This window comes from Pantherophis guttatus, chromosome 3, assembly GCF_059756535.1.
Source record: "Pantherophis guttatus breed Tessera chromosome 3, ASM5975653v1, whole genome shotgun sequence".
NCBI lineage: Eukaryota > Metazoa > Chordata > Lepidosauria > Squamata > Colubridae > Pantherophis > Pantherophis guttatus.
The window spans coordinates 111,139,380-111,156,285 of record NC_142065.1 but is presented as its reverse complement, the minus strand read 5'-3'; the positions used below and the strand labels follow the sequence as shown (position 1 = coordinate 111,156,285).

The 16,906-nt window shown below is 41.7% G+C and overlaps 2 protein-coding genes across 10 annotated transcripts in view; one reads left to right on the top strand and one right to left on the bottom strand.

Annotated features, from left to right (window-relative positions):
- ADCY10 (adenylate cyclase 10) overlaps positions 1–16,198 on the top strand; it is a 132,083-nt gene extending 115,885 nt beyond the window's left edge. For 2 of the 3 annotated variants that reach the window (XM_087891160.1, XM_087891159.1), the window contains 5 exons: positions 957–1,078; positions 2,788–2,864; positions 5,374–5,563; positions 7,089–7,144; positions 15,766–16,198. In XM_087891160.1, coding sequence (XP_087747286.1) covers positions 957–1,078; positions 2,788–2,864; positions 5,374–5,563; positions 7,089–7,144; positions 15,766–16,052 — 732 coding nt within the window. In that variant the 3' untranslated portion in view covers positions 16,053–16,198. The remainder of the gene's footprint in view (positions 1–956; positions 1,079–2,787; positions 2,865–5,373; positions 5,564–7,088; positions 7,145–15,765) is intronic. The other variant, XM_087891161.1, reaches the window with a different exon arrangement.
- LOC148114757 (uncharacterized) overlaps positions 1–16,906 on the bottom strand; it is a 167,609-nt gene that overhangs the window by 65,947 nt on the left and 84,756 nt on the right. For 4 of the 7 annotated variants that reach the window (XM_087891166.1, XM_087891168.1, XM_087891162.1 and 1 more), the window contains 2 exons: positions 6,799–6,922; positions 905–983 (listed from right to left, as the gene is read on the bottom strand). The gene's annotated coding sequence lies outside the window, so the exon portion shown is untranslated. Of the gene's footprint in view, positions 1–904; positions 988–6,798; positions 6,923–16,906 lie in introns of all 7 variants that reach the window. The other 3 variants (XM_087891169.1, XM_087891163.1, XM_087891164.1) reach the window with 1 other exon arrangement.

Here is a 16,906-nt window from a genome sequence, read left to right as displayed (position 1 = left end):
TTGAGCTTAGCTGTGAACCAAGGTTTATTATTATTGTAGATGTGTAAGGTTTTGGTCGGCACACACATGACTCCTCACAAAAGCTAACATATAATGTCACAGTATCAGTGAGTTCATCCAAGTCTGCTGAGGCAAATTCAAAAACATTCCAGTCTATGCAATTGAGGCAAGCCTGTAGCTTTAACTTTGCCTCTTCGCTCCAAGACTTCACTGTTTTAGCTATTGGTTTTATGATTTTAAGTCTTTATCTATAAACAGGTACAAGGTGAATCATACAGTGATCAGAATGTTCCACAGCCGTTCTTGGTATGTTGAATAGCAGTGGTCTAAAATATGCTTGCCTCTGGTGAAACAGTTGACATGCTGAATGTATCTTGGCAGCTCCTAGCTTAGGTTAGCACTGTTAAAAATTCCTAATACAACGAGTAGGGAGTCTGGATATCTCTGTTCAGCCCACAGGATTTGGTCAGTTAAGGTTTGCAATGCCTTATTTAGGCAAGCTTGGGGTGGTAGGTACACCCCAACTAGGTTGAATGAAGAAAACTCTCAAGGAGGGGGAATAATAGGATATGCAAGTGATGAATAGAGTCTCTAAGTCCACATCACAAAATTTCTTTAGTGTAGTGACATTTTTACACCATCGGTTGTTAATATAAAAGCAGATACCTCCACCCTTCTTTTTACCAGATGTTTCTTCAATTCTATCTGTTATTTGAATCTGAAATCCTGGGATTTGCAAGCAGCTATCATTAATCAATGACAATTAATTTAATTAATAATTAAATAATTAATTTACAGTGCGATATTATAATTTTACTTAGATTACTATAGGATAGTGTACCTTGATCTGAGAAAGAAGCATGCAACACTAAATAAGTAAATATATTTTATGAATTGTACTTACCTAGTCTTTGAAACAGCCTTCTCTGATGTACTATTTTCTCCTTCCCAAAAAGGGCTGCACTTTTCTTTGCATCTTTGGTCTTCCTGGCGATAAACAAGCAGATGAAAGCACAAATGCTCTTGATAGTGCCCATAAAATTCATGCTTTCTGTTCCACAGCACTTATGAAAGTAAAGTAAGTAAATGAGAGTGGGATGTCACTAACATATATCTGATCGCATGTAGTGCTCAAGCCCCAGCTTTCTATATCAAGAAATGCCATGTTTGCATCCTAGTTCTAATTCTGTATTTGTAGCATCATGAAGAGCTATATCCGCTAAGACTTGGGTTTAAGTTTCAGGGAAAATTATTGGGACAAACAGCAATCTAAAGCCCCTTCTACACATAAGCAGTGTTTCTATGATCCATTCTGTGTCCTACATCCACACTATGTGGATAGGCCTAACTTGAGAAATTGAGTCAGTTAATTACAGGTTTAATCCCTACTCCAGAATAGCACTGTGAAGTGTATTCTCTAGAGTTGTAGGATAGACACCTGCCTCATCCTTCCTCCCTTCCTGGATATTTTTTCCCTCCTTCCTGCAACAAAGTGCCATGTCGAAAATACCATGGAGGAAGAATGTTGGCAGTGAAGCAACTGACTGCTACAAACAGTTTGAGGGCCTGAGCCAGAAATTGTGTAAAAATGCCCCAAGTGACAGGAGGATTTAAAAATTGTACTGCTTTATTCTTCAAATGAGATTTGGTCTATTTTTTTGAAGGCTTTGATACTGTCTTTATAGATACACTACATATTTGCTAAAAGTATTTTAATCCTATATGAGGGCTCTTCCTTATGTCTGATGTCCAATCTACCATTCCTTGAGACAAATTATATCATTGTAGAATTTGCTACTCCTATTGGAAATACCTATCCTGCCACAGGTACTCACTAGGGCTCCTCTTTCTGCATCAATCAATGGTCAGTGAATTGTTTCAGACTGAACTAGCATCCAAATTTCTATGGTTAGTTGCTTCTTAAAAAGAGTGAAAACCATCTAGCCCTAGAGGAGCTATGCTAGGACTACTTAGCTATTGACTGCATCAGGTATGAGTTGAGGATGAAGAAACATTGTAAAGACATTATAGAAAAAAGTTGTTGGGATTTGTTCATGTTGTGGTTATGGTCTATATGTACAAAAAAACAAGGCAACTTTTCATTTAAAACTAAAATTTCCCATTTTAAGAAAATAGACAATTCATCCACTGGCATCATCAACATCATTTTTCCAAGAATATGCCCTCCTTCCTGTATTAAGGGTATAGTATGAAGGAGAAAGATGGTCTGGGTATCTGTCAGAAAGATAAGGTGTTAAGGTTACATCTTATCCATTTATTTTTAAGAAACATCCATTAAGTTTTCTGCATGAGAAAATAGATGCCTCTCTCCTACTTTTTATACTTCTGTGTGCAGACTGTAAGTACATTGCTTATGTAACTAAAACTGCATTACCTGGCAGGAAGGTTATAGAAATCTTTACTGAGGCAACCAAAGATTTGTAAAATTACAGAAAATCTTAGTTAACAATCACACACAATCAGAGAAAATTGTAAAGTAGCTCAAGAATAGCTGAGCATGCTCAATGGGTAGTGCATGCACTATAGGCATGGCTTTGAGGAATTGAAAAAGAAAATGAGGGACAGTGTTGGGGATGGTACCAAATGAAGATTCTGGGATTTTAAGCAGAATTCTTTATAGATTCTATGTTGGATAGCTAATTGCAGGTAAGTCATTGTCCCAGGAAATCTAAAGAAGCTTAGAGGTCCAGTGCAGCACATCATTTTCAAGGTATGCTTGTGCTCTCTTTGCACATTCAGTTCCTTTTGTTCCATTTTGTGTTGTAGGATTGTTTCTATTGGGGTCACTGGTGGGCCAGTTTTCTGTGGAGTCGTTGGTCATCGTGTGAGGCATGAATATACAGGTGCAGTTATAATGAATATAAATGTTAGCAATCAAATAAAGTACTGGAAATAGATAGTAATAAAGTTATATGTATGTGTGTGTGTGTGATATTAAAAATAAAATATATTGACCTATTTATTAAATAGGTCAAATTGTTTTCCAAAGCATCAAAGGGCAGGACAAGAAACAATGGATGGAAACTAATCAAGGAGAGAAGCAACCTGGAATTAAGTAGAAATTTCCTAAGAGTAAGAACAATTAACCAGTGGAATGGCTTGCCTTCAGACATTGTGGGTACTCCATCACTGGAGGCTTTTAAGATGAGACTGGCAGCAACTGTCTGGAATGGTATAGAGCAGGGATCCTCAAACTATGGCCCATGGGCCAGATACGGCCCGCCAATGCAAAGCATCCGGCCCGCGGAGTGGTGGGATTAAGCCCCACCCCCTTACTTTCGGCCTTATCTTCCAGCAAGCATCCATTCCAGCCACACTTCTTTCACTGATTGAGTTGCACTTCTGATCACACATCTGCTGCCGAAGGTAAGGCCAAAGGGTGTGGGGGAGGGCCAGTGAGGGGTGATATCACTGGTGCAGCTTGAAAAGCTTAAAAAAGTACTGTCTTAAATTAAAAGCCTGAAAACAATTTAAACGGGATCTTTTTCACAGTTTGAATGGGGGATGTGGGTGCTTGCCTTCTCTGAACTTGCAGAAGTGCTGCCTTAAATTAAAAGCCTTTTTCACAGCCATATGAACCAGGGGCGGTGTTTGAGTAGGGGAGGGGCTGCTTGTAAAGTAGCACTTTAAAAGTGGGTGGGTGGGGGATATGTCTCCATGTCTCCTAGCTTTGTCAAAATCAGCTGAAGTTGGCTAAAACTAATTCAAATGCAACCGCAGTATAATGCCTGAAGGAGAATTCACCCACTGCTTTGATTTTGCCATATATAAAATACATCCACCAAATTGGTTGCTGAACAATTTTGGTAGCTTTCATGTGTGTGGATACACAGGCATAAGTGTGGCAAAAAACAAATCAGTTTGAATTCTCCTTCAGGCTTAAAAGACCTTTAACCTTGTAATCCCAAATAATTAAAAAAAAGTAGTCTGGTCTCCTATCCCTTCCCTGGCCGCCTCCCCTGTTGACAGGCACTCACAGGTCTTGCTGCTGCTGCTTGCAAAGAGCCCCAAAGGCTTTGGCTGGAACCAAAGGGGAAGGAACCACATGGGTCCATAGTCCGGCCTCCAACAGTCTGAGGGACCATTATCCCTCCTTAATTCACCATTGGATGCTTGGGGGGGGGTGTTTGTGTTGATTCTCACCTTCTGCCCGCTTCCAATGTCTCTCAATGCCCATCTTGTGGGTTTTAGTTGCAGTCTTAATTGCTGCAGTTCTCAGTCTGGTTTATTGTGTGGTCATCTGAAACATGATCAGGAGTTATTTTGAAGGAAATCCTGTTTGTTTTATTCCTTTTTCAATGGCCTATTTTAAGGAGCCTGAAGCTGCTGTTGTAATGAAATTAAGCAAATGGCAAGAAAGTTTGTGCTCTTTTTCCCTTTGGGGGGTAGATCTTATTAAGTAAATAGATTCCTTGGCTTGAGCAAGTACAGCTTAGGAAGGAGAAAGGCATAAAATGGACAGTTAAATTGGCCACACCGACCCAATCACATGACCACCTAGCCACCCCCACCCAGCCAGTTCGGCCCCCCAACAGTCTGAGGGACTGTGAATCGGCCCCCTGTTTAAAAAGTTTGAGGACCCCTGGTATAGAGTCTACTGCTTGAGCTGGGCTTTGGACTAGAAGACCTCCAAGGTCCCTTCCAATTCTGTTATTCTGTTGTTTAAAACATTTATACAGTGGCCCATTTTATAACAAACTCCAAAAATAATAGTTGTTATTATAAAACATCTCAAAGCGGCAGGGGCTATTTCGATCTTGTGGATAGAAAAGTGTGTAACCAAGGATGCCATTGCCCAGAAGGTTAGTCCTGATGCCTATCAAAATTTGAAGAACCATTGAGGCTCAGAATGACGACTTCCCAATTTACTGATAATGCTGGTTTTGGTTTTGGAAAAAAGATTCTGCCACTAATATCAAATAGAAGTCAGGTATCAGTCAGCAATTTTGGATTCCTTTGCTTTTGTTTATTCATTGGGTCCTGCAAAGACTTCTTCCTAAAGAGGCTCTTTTGCTATGCATAGTTGGGAATTTAATACCGTAGTGCTATGAAAGCTAAATCAATCTACAGATTTTCTTTTTTAATCCCAAATTTGGAGGACTTTTGGGAAGGGAGAAATATCACATAGGGAATTGGAGTTTCTCTTTCCAGGAGTCTGTAACAATGAATCTAACATTTCTATTGGTGAAAGAAGTTCTGTTCCATCTTCTGCTTTAGCAAAAGTATATTCTACAATAAAGTTACTTTAGTCAATTGTTTTAAGTGACTCAGTCCTAGACCTCATCTTGTTTGCAATACTAGTTGAGGAGAAATGTACAATGGCAAGTTTTTCTCTTTTTCTTTCCATGTTAGTGATTGGACGAAAAGTTAACCTTGCTGCACGGCTGATGATGTTTTATCCAGGATTAGTAAGCTGTGATGCCCTCACTTATTCCAAATCTAAACTGCCCCACTACTTCTTTGAAGAGCTCCCATTAGTTGAGATGAAAGGTGTTGTGAACCCTGGAACAGTCTATCAATTTCTTGGTATTACAGAAAAAGCGTAAGTACAATTTTGTCTTGTGGGTAGCTGCACAAGAAAAAGTTTGCTCCAGCTGCCTAAACCTTTGAATGCAGAATAGGTTCAGGAAACATCCCTTTTCAGCAAAGCAGGTTGTTTGTTTTGCTAAGTCCTCTACTGCTGGAGGATGAGTTCTCACACCTTCTTGTTATATCTACAGGAAGAAAATGTATCCTTTCTTATATCTGCTTTTCTGGGAGCAGTTCTGGGAAAACAAGTTACATCAAAGGCATTGTGTTTTCACTGTTTCTTCTCTCAGGCACAAGAAAACTTTGCTCATGTCTAGTTGGATATACTGTATGTTAAACAAAAGAAATAGTTTAGATATTACACATGAGGCAAATAATGCATCTTTTTTTAAAACTGTAAGTATGTAGATCTGTAGATCACACTGACAAGGACAGTGTGATGGGATGCTTCCTTGGAAAAGGGTGTGGTTCATCTTGAAAAAGTTGGTGGTGTAACCCTTCTTCCTCAAGACGCCATTGCTCAACCTGGCAGTTTTAAATAATTACTAGACTGCTTCTAGCCTTCCCTTCCCATTTCAGAGAGGGGAGCATTAAGAGGATTGCACTTGCAGAGAATTCAGGGGAAATGGATTTTATGTACTTTTTCAGCCAGAGTTCAAAGCCCAGGTACAAACAAAACATATGCGGAACACTTCTGTGGCAGGAACGGAATAGGATAAGTGATTAATTGCTCAATTGTTATTGATATTGATCATTAAATCCTTCTGGACCATCAGCAAAGACTGAGAGTGGAGGGCAGAGTTCTGCAGGGGTTCTCCTTGTTAATTGCATGGTTCTAGTTAAAGAGTTCTAGAGGATAAGAGATCAAGACCTAGGAATCGCCATCGTGGACACCAGAGGGATTAACACTCCTCTAGTCCCAATTTAACAATTACATGAAACTGGGGAAAATGAAGTATTGTCATAGAATCAGATATCATCAGTAGGAAGATGATACTTGTTAAGGATATTCTTGGATCATAACCGATGTTGTGGGTTATTGAGCAGAGTACCCTTTGAGTAAATGCATGAAAAGCGACTGGGAGTGATTGTGAACAATCACAGTTAACATACAAACACACAGAGTTGTTGTAGTCTTTTACTTTTCAAAAAAAGTAAAGCAAAGTCCAAAAACAATCCAAGTCATGCACAGATAAGACGGGAGTTAAAAGATCAATCCAGGGATATTTCAAGTACAAAGTTTCTTACCAGTTGTAGGCATCCAGCTTGTGCACCAATTATAGTATTTCCTGGATTGGAAATCTTTGCTCATAATCATTTCTGTATTAAACACCCCTTGTTGGGACTGCCCAATATGGAAGCTGCAATTGGTCTGGAATACAATAATTATTAAACATTAAATTATTTAGGCTCTTTCCTTAAAAAGACAAATGTGATATACTATTAGTAATTCCTCCAAAGCAATTCGGGAAATGTTAGCATAAATTTCATTTTCTTCTCTCTCTCCCCTTCTCTCCACTCTCATTTTTTAAAAATAGAATGATTTACAAAGCATATTTAACCAAGGAGAGATCTGAAATTTATCCTTTACTAGGTATGTGAACTGATCTACACTATGAAAACAATTAATTATTGGGATGCTAGAATAAACTTGCTATTGGTTTTTGAGATGTCTGTCTAATCTTTCTATTCAGTTTAATCTGCATAGCTCTGTATAGCAATGAATATTTGTGCTGAAGTTTCAATGATCCTTCCATGCATACCTTCAGATACTTATTACTGTATAATTCTATAGATGTCTACTTAGAAATCAGAGCTGTTACATTCACTGGAGAGTGGGCAAAACTATGGCATTTTTAAAAGTATTGCCAAGAAATTAACAGTTGCATGTATTTGTTTATTTGCTTTTCATACACATTTATTTAATTAACAAAATTTATATAGCCACCTATCTCACAAAGTATGATTCTATGTAGACAGAACACATCAAACATCATAAAACTATAAGTAAAAACAGAAAAAACAATAAACAGTGAAGATTTTTAAAAATATTATGCATGGACACGTGGTGCACAGTAATTATTATTATGGTTCATTTCATAGTCAGCCAGACTAGATTTGGCATTTTTATCCACAAATCGAGACCTTCCCAAGGACCTAGGATAGGCAATTGTTGATGTTTTATGGTGTTAGAGGTATCATTGCAGGATGTAAGCTGTTCTGAGTAAGTTGTTTGCAATTGACTGATGGTGAGTTTGTTAATGTTGATGGTGTTCAAGTAGTCCTTGAATTGTTAGCCAAGGCACCTATTCCTATTGATACTCTCTTTGCTTTCTTTTTGCCACAGTTCTATTTCTATTTGTAGATCTTTGTATTTTGTTATCATCTCCAATTCTTCTATTCTTCTATTCTGCTGTCTCCAGGTTCTGCTACGTCCACTATCCAGACTTTTTTTGTTGTCTCTCTTATCATCTGGTATGTTATGCAAGCAGGTGCCTGTCTGTTTGAATTCTAACGTCCCAAAACAATTTAGCTTGTTCATTTTTTATTATTTTCTCTATTTTATGGTCTCATTTATTATTTTATATATTTAATTAATATAAATTATTATTTATAGTATTTTTCTTATTTATATATACAACAATGTGAAATCACAATGTCAGTTCTTTTAGCTGGTGTTGGCCTTCATATGCATCAAGTTCTTCACAATAACCTAGGACAGTGATGTCTACCTTTTCTAGACTGAGTGCCCAAAGTGTGCGCGCATGCATGAGAATGCACGCGCGCACCCAACCCCCAAAATGCAATGCATGCATGGCTTCCGTGCCCCACCTCTATGCATGGGCACGTGGCCCCCCCACATGTGTGCGTGCCCCCCACGCATGCCCCACACACACTGCAGCAGAGAGTCGATGACCAGCTGGCTGGTGGGAGGTGTGGGCACATGCATGGCAAAACTGAACTGGGGTGACAGCTCGTGTGCCTACAGAGAGGGTGCTGCATGCCACTTGTGGCATGCGTGCATAGGTTCGCCATCATGGATCTAGGATGTTGAAATGTATCATAGTATATGTGCAGATTTATTTATTTATTATTTATTTTATTTTATTTATTTATTTGTCAAGAATATATAAGATAACAGGTAAAAGGATAAACATAATTTGAATACATGAAAAGAGGTCAGGGATGGTAGGCAAGCTGGTGCAAACTTATACACGCCCCTTACAGACCTCTTAGGAGTGGGGTGAGGTCAACAGTAGACAGTTTAAGGTTAAAGTTTTGGGGGTTTGAGGAAGAAACCACAGAGTCAGGTAGTGCATTCCAGGCATTGACCACTCTGTTAGTGAAGTAATATTTTCTGCAATCGAGTTTGGAGCAGTTTACCTTGAGTTTGTATCTATTATTTGCTCATGTATTGTGGTTGAAGCTGAAGTAGTCATTGACAGGTAGGACATTGTGGCAGATAATTTTGTGTACTACACTTAGGTCAGACTGAAGTTGGCATAGTTCTAAGTTGTCTAAGCCCAAAATTTCAAATCTGGTGGTATAAAGTATTTTATTGCGGGTAGAGGAATGGAGGACTCTTTTCATAAAATATCTCTGGATTCCCTCAATTGTATTTATGTCCAATATGCAGTGCTGGTTCCAGACCGATGAGCTGTATTCGAGAATTGGACTAGCAAATGTTTTGTATGCTCTAGTACAATATTATCAGAGAAGAAGCTACGCAAGATTAGGTTAATAACTCTTAATGCCTTTTGGCAATGTTGTTACAGTGAGCTTTGGCACATAAATCTTTAGAAATGAGTACTCCAAGGTCCTTGACAGAGTGAGAATCATCTACAAGGTCATGTCCATCTAATTTGTATTTTATGTTTTGATTTTTTTTGCCAATGTACAAGACAGAGCATTTGTTGGTTGAGATTTGAAGTTGCCACTTGTTAGACCAATCTGACACATAGTCAAGGTCTTTTTGAAGGGTAGTTGCATTGTTGGTGGTGTTGAATAGTTTAATATCATCAATGAAGAGAACACAGTTGCTTTTAATATGATCACAAAGATCATTTATGTAAAGTATAAGGAGTGTTGGACCTAAAACACTGCCTTGGGGAACACCACTATTAACAGGTACAGGATTTGATAGAGGGCTTCCTATTTTGACCGTTTGTTGTCTGTTTGACAGGAAGGCAGCTATCCATTCATGTAGGAGTCCAGAAAAGCCATAGGATTTTAGTTTTAGAAGTAATTTGTCGTGTACCACTGAATCAAAAGCTTTACAGAAGTCTATGTAATTGCATCTATTGCTTTACCCTGATCAAGATGTATAGTCCATATGTTTTTGCAATGTAGTAGTTGTAGATTACAGGATAATTTTTTTCTGAAACCAAATTGTTTGTTGGAGAGTAGGATGTTGTCTCTAGGTCGAGGGTAATAGATTGGTTAATGATTCATTCCATGACTTTACAGATGACTCAACATAAAGAGATTGGTCTGTAATTTTCAACTAGGCTAGGGTCTCCCTTTTTGAAGTAAGATTTTTTAAAAATTATGCTTAGAGGTTCTGCGATTGCAGTGAAAAGCTTTTTAAAGAAGTATGCACATAGTCGATCAGGTCCAATAAATAGAGATGGTTTTAGATTATATAGTGCCTTTTCAACATTGTCTTCTGTAAAATTATTTTATTTTATTTTATTTATTTTATTATATTTCTATACCGCCCTTCTCCTGCGGGACTCAGGGCGGTGTACAGCCAGGATAAAACATAGCATATAAAATTTAAAAACATTTTAAAAAACAATTAAATAATTTTGGCCCGAATTTAAAACAACCCAATTAAAACCGAATTTTGATTAAAAAACTAAGAGGATGGGATCAAGGCAGCCCAGCTAGATGGAACAAGTGTGTCTTCAGGGCCCGACGAAAAGTCCGGAGGTCTGATATCGTGCGTATCTCAGGGGGCAGGTCATTCCAGAGGGTAGGTGCTGCCACAGAGAAGGCTCTCCCCCTGGGTCGCCAGCCGGCACTGCCTGGCCGATGGCACCCTGAGGAGGCCCTCTCTGTGTGAGCGAACCGGTCGGTGGGAGGCTATCGGCGGCAGAAGGTGGTCTCACAAATACCCCGGCCCTAAGCCATGGAGCACTTTAAAGGTGGTCACCAACACCTTGAAGCGCACCCGGAAGACCACAGGAAGCCAGTGCAGCTCGCGCAGGAGAGGTGTTATATGTGAGCGCCCCGTCGCTCCCATAATCCCCCGCGCGGCCGCGTTCTGGACCAACTGCAGCCTCCGGGTGCACCCCAAGGGGAGCCCCATGTAGACAGCATTGCAGTAGTCCAGGCGGGAAGTGACGAGTGCTTGAGTGACCGTGCGTAGGGTGTCCCGATCCAGAAAGGGACGCAACTGGCGTATCAGGCGAACCTGATAAAAAGCCCCCCTGGCCATGGCCGTCATATGCTCTTCTAAAGACAGCCGTGCATCCAGGAGGATGCCTAAGTTGCGAGCCCTCTCCGTGGGGGCCAGTAATTCACCCCCAATAGCCAGCGATGGCACCAGCTGGCTATATCGGGATGCCGGAAGCCACAGCCACTCGGTCTTGGAAGGGTTGAGTCGGAGCCTGTTTCTCCCCATCCAGACCCGCACGGCCTCCAGGCACTGGGACATTACTTCAAGGGCATCGTTGGGGTGGCCTGGGGTGGAGATGTACAGCTGAGTGTCGTCAGCATACTGATGGAACTCCACCCCAAAGCCACGGATGATCTCACCCAGCGGCTTTACATAAATGTTGAACAGAAGGGGCGAGAGGACCGACCCTTGTGGCACCCCACAAACAAGGCGCCTCGGGGTCGACCGCTGCCCCCCTGTCAACACGGATTGCGACCGGTCAGAGAGGTAGGAGGAGAACCACCGCAGGACGGTGCCCCCCACCCCCAGCCCCTTCAACCGGTGCAACATGATACCATGGTCGATGGTATCAAAAGCCGCTGAGAGGTCTAACAGGACCAGGATAGAGGAACAACCCCTATCCCGAGCCCTCCAGAGATCATCCACCAACGCGACCAATGCTGTTTCCGTGCTGTACCCAGGCCGGAAACCGGACTGGAGCGGGTCCAGATAGACAGCTTCATCCAGGTACTGGGGAAGCTGCCGCGCTACCACACTCTTAACAACCTTCGCAACGAAGCGAAGGTTGGAGACTGGACGATAGTTAGCCAAAATAGCCGGATCCAGGGAGGGCTTCTTGAGGAGGGGCCTCACCACCGCTTCTCAGACAATCTCCTGGAGCCAGCCTCGTGTAACCTCCTGGGAAGCCAGTACCAACCAGGAGGGACACGGGTCCAATAAACATGTGGTCGCGTTCAGCTGTCCCAGGATCCTGTCCACGTCCTCGGGAGCAACAGGATCAAACTCCTCCCAGATAACACTCTCAAGACCTGCCTCAGTCATCCCATCCGGACTTACCCAGTCAGAGGCCAGGCCTTCCCGAATCTGAGCGATCTTGTCATACAGATACTGCACAAAGTCCTCAGCTCGACCCTGCAAGGGATCATCCCACGCTTCCAGATGGAGGAGGGAGCATTACTCCCTCCTCCATCTGGAATTTACATTAATATTATACATTATATGTATAAACATATGTATATGTATAATGTATAATTAGCATTATACATTAATATGTATAAGATCACCGTAATCATTGTAATTGTCTGTATTACGACTGAGAAATATTGGGTATGTGTTGTTGCTGTTTACAAAGACTGAGCCAAAGAATGTGTTAAAGAGATTGGCTTTTAACGGTTTCATCAATACAGTCTTCGTCGTTTGGTCCTTTTAGGGGTGGAATGGATGTCAAGTCTTTAAGTTTGTTGTTTACAAAATTATAGAAGGCATGGGTGGATTTTGTGCATAGAAGGTTTTCCTCTTGCTTGATGTGATAATTGGTGCAGTCAGTCTTTATTTGTTGGCATAAGTTTTTGTAGCGGTTTTTGAAGTTAGTTAAGTAGTTAGTTTTTTTTTTTCTCCAAAGAGATTTTTTTCTGGATTGTAATTTCCTTATTGTTATTGGTAGTTTATTTTTTCTGGTTTTGGGGTATATTAGTGGTACGTTAAGTTTAATGATTCTTTTGACTTCGCGCAAGAAAATGTAATGGTTGTCAGCAGTATTATAGCCAGTGAATACAATTTGCCAATCAAGAGATGAGAGTTCATTGTTTATGAGATTGTAGTTGTCTTTTTTAAAGTTATAACTGGGAATCCCATCATTATGATGATTTTTGTGAGGGCCTAAGTTGAGACAAGAGTCAATCATGCTGTGGTCGCTGTTGGAGAATGGTTCTTTTATTTGTAGTACATAAATTGAGTTTAAACTGTTGCAGAAGATGAGATCAATCAATCAAACATCCAAGCAGCATGGCCTATTTTAATTGAAAGATGGAAATATTGTCAATGTGCAAATTCCCTAGATGCTTTTGAAGTTTTTTTTTGGTTTGGCATTTGTGTGTCAATAAGCACTGGGGCCATTGCCCCCACTAGAGCATCAAGATCACAAGAAGTGATACTACCACTTTATACTGCATTATGAGGCCTCACTTAAAATACTACATCCAGTTCTGGTCACCACAACACAAAAAAGATGTTGAGGCCCTAGAAATAGTGCAGAGAAGAGCAGTTAAGATGATTAGAGGTCTGGAGGCTAAATTGTATGATGAACTGTTAAGGGAAGTAGGTATGTCCAGCCTTATAAAGAGAAGAATTTGAGTGACATGATAGCTGTCTTCCAGTACTTGAAAGGCTGTCACACAGAAGAGAGTATACACTTATTCTTTAAAGCACTTGAAGGCAAGAGGTGAAGTAATAAGTGGAAGCTCATTAAAGAGAGATTCAACCAAGAAGTAAGAAATTTCCTGACAAGGAGAACAATTAATCAATGGAACAGCTTGCCTCCTGGAGTTGTGGAATCACCATTGCTGGAGATTTTCAAGCGAAGATTGGACAATCATTTGTCTGGGATGGATTAAGGTCTCTTGCATTGGGCAGAGGGTTGAACTAGAAGACCTCCAAGACAGGGGACCCTCTTTTGTTTGCTGCCCAACCTTCAACCATTGCTGATTTTTCCCTTTGAATAGGCAGGGTTTGTTGTGGAATATCTATGAAAGAAGAACATGTCTGGAAGGAAATTGCTGAAAGGTTTCTCCAAAGAACCTCAGAAGAGGTCACAATATTATCTAAATATAGGCTTGTGATTGTTTTGCATGCATGTCTACCAGTGGTGGGTTTCTACCAGTTCGCCCTGGTTTGGGTGAACCGGTAGTGGTGGTGGCAGGAGGCTCCGTCCACCCGCCCAGACATCGGATGCTCTGTGCATACGGATGTTCTGTGCATACGCAGAAGTGCTGCATGCGAGTGCGCTCCCGGTTCCGAACCAGTAGCAAAGGTAAGAGGAACCCACTACTGATGTGTACCAATGATGGGATTCAATTTTTTTTCTACTGGTTCTGTGGGTGTGGCTTGGTGATGGGGGTCATGTGACTGAATGGGCATGTCCAACTTGACGTCACTCACAGCCATGGCCACTCAGTCACATGACACCTCCCTGGCCAAGCCACGCCCACAGAACCCGGTAGGGAAAAAAAATTGAACTTACAGCTATTCTTTCTACCTATTTTCTTCCCAGACCTGGCCTAATCTGTCAAAGGCCTGGCCTAATCTGGCATGCCATCCGCTCTCCCTTCGCCAGTCACACTCGTCTTCCCGTTTCCCCTCCTTCTCTGTCCCTAGTCCTGCTTCCTCCCCCATAACTACCACTTTCATCATCCCGTGGCCACGACCTTACCTTCCTTCCATGGCTGGCTCCCAGGGAAGGCAAGCCAGGCTGAGCCATCGCCGTTGGCCTCCCCAACAGCCCGCATCTCGCTCCCCTTGTCATGAGATGCCTGCAGCTGCCCTGTCTTTTTTTCGGTGCAGCTGGAGTCCAGCCACAACAAAAAAAAGACGCAGCTGCTGCAGGCTTCTTGCAGTGAAAATTACCGACCTCCGGTTCTACTTCGCTTCTAGAATGTGCTGCCGCCGCCCTCTTCTATGTGCTGGCCACGCAGGTGCACCCTATTGCCTGCGGTCACTGTGCCAGACGGACTTGCCCGGGCAAGTCCGAGCTGAGCAGCGCAGCTGGCAATAGGGTGCATCTGCACAGCCAGTGATAGAAGAAGGTGATGGCAGAGCATTCAAGAAGCGGAGCAGAGCCAGAGGTCAGTAATTTTCACTGCAAGAAGCCTGCATCCGCCAGGTCTTTTTTTGTTGCGGCTGGAAGGAGGGTGAGATACGGGCTGGCGGTGACAGCTCAGCCCTGGCTTGCCTTCCCTGGCAGCCAGCCATGGGAGGAAGGTAAGGTCATGGCTGCGGGAAAATGAAAGTCGGGGGAGGAAGTGGGGAGATTAAGGGCTGGGGCTTCTGAAGGAGGGGAAATGGGGTGACGCATTGTGCTTAAGGGAGAGTGGGCAGCGAGTGGGCAGAGGCTCTGGGGCAAGGCCAGAGCCTGGAAATGGCGCATTCCCCAATCTGGCTGAGGCAGGCAGCGAGCGGGCGGTGGCTGTGGAAAAAGGCCAGAGCCAGGGAATGGCGCATTCCCTGACCCAGCCGAGGTGGGCGGCAGCTCTGGGGCCTCAGGGAATGGCACGTCCCTGGGCCCCAGCCCCTGATCCAAGGCGAAGGGCAAGTGGGCAGCATGCATTGCTTACCTTTGGTGGTGAGCTGAGCAGAGCAGGTGAGGCGAGGCGACTGGTGAGGTGAGTAGCTGGGCTGCATGGCGAACCGAAAGCAACGTATATAGGACTGGGATGGGCAGGGTGAGCGTCGAGCGTCGAATGGGCAGGCTGGGAGAGCCAGCGGTGAGTGGGAGGGTATAGCGAGTGAGCGGCAACTGGACAACTGGGCGGTGAGCGGGGCCAGCCAGAGGTCACTACTGGTTCGGCAACCCAGGCCAAATTTCCCCTACCGGTTCACCTGAACCAATCTGAACCGACTGAATACCACCTCTGATGTGTACATAGAGAGATAAACACAGAGAGATGCACATTTCTTCTGCTTAGTAACCATGATGAATATTCCAACAATGCAGTAGTAATTATTTGATATAATTTGTCATTCAAAAGCTAACTTATTTTGTGAATGCCTGTTTTAGTATACAACATAATTCTTTGTTTTCCTTTATTATTTTCTTCCAGGTCGCAAGAAGGAGACTGACATCTTTGAAAACTTACTGGAAAAATTTAAAGAAACTAAATTAAGCCATGTTATAATATATGAAGGTCTCATGGGATATGGAAAAAGCCAACTAGTAACTGAAATTGCCTATATAGGACAGGCTCCTGGGCAAAAGTTGGTGCTTTTTACATCGCTTGATTACATATTTTCAAAAATTCACCTTCTTCTCTCCAATCTTTTCATTTTTCTCTGGTCCTGGCTCTGTTCTGAGCATTACAAGTCTATTGTTTTGGGTCTGCAGTCTTGAGCAATGACAAGTGTTAATGATTCTAGGACTCAAAGGGCCTTAAAGGAGATCACTAGAGGTTGATGGTATTTCTGTGATAAATTGTTTATTCATGGGTCTTTTCTTCACAGCTTTAGTAAAGGGCTTATCAGATAGAAAAGCAAAAATATTTTTTAAATCCTGCTTCTTCAGTCCAACTTTTGTTTCCATAGAGTATAACAACAACAACAGCAGCAACAACAACAACAAAAACACTAATTGACACAACATGGTATTTGAGTATGTTTTCTAAATCTTTCATTGCTACCCTACCAAGTGTTAGTATCTGTAGCATATTTGATTTCTGGTTCCTTTAGAATTGATAGTCTTCAAAAGGCGTAAAGTTATCTTTCAGTTCTGTATCTTCATTAGCAATTCAAAGAGGGGTTACTGTACCTGTTATTAGTTTTGCTTTCTTTATATTTAATTTTAGTCCCACTTTTTCTCACCATTGGAAATAATTTATTTTTCATTTTGCTGTCATCAGCATAATGTAGGTTATTGGTATTTCTTCCTCCAGTTTTAAATCCACATCATCTTCTTCCAAACGAATATGTAATATGTGTGTGTGTGTGTGTGTGTGTGTTTTAAACATTTTAACTAACAAACTTATAATGACGTGGGAAAACACCCAAGATTTTAACTTTTTACATACACACACCCGCAAAAACTTAAGAAGACGTATATGTGTGTGTGTGTGTGTGTGTGTGTGTGTGTGTGTGTGTGTGTGTATGTATATATATATATATGTATATGTATATGTATATGTATATGTATATGTATATGTATATGTATATGTATATATGTATATGTATATGTATATATGTATGTATGTA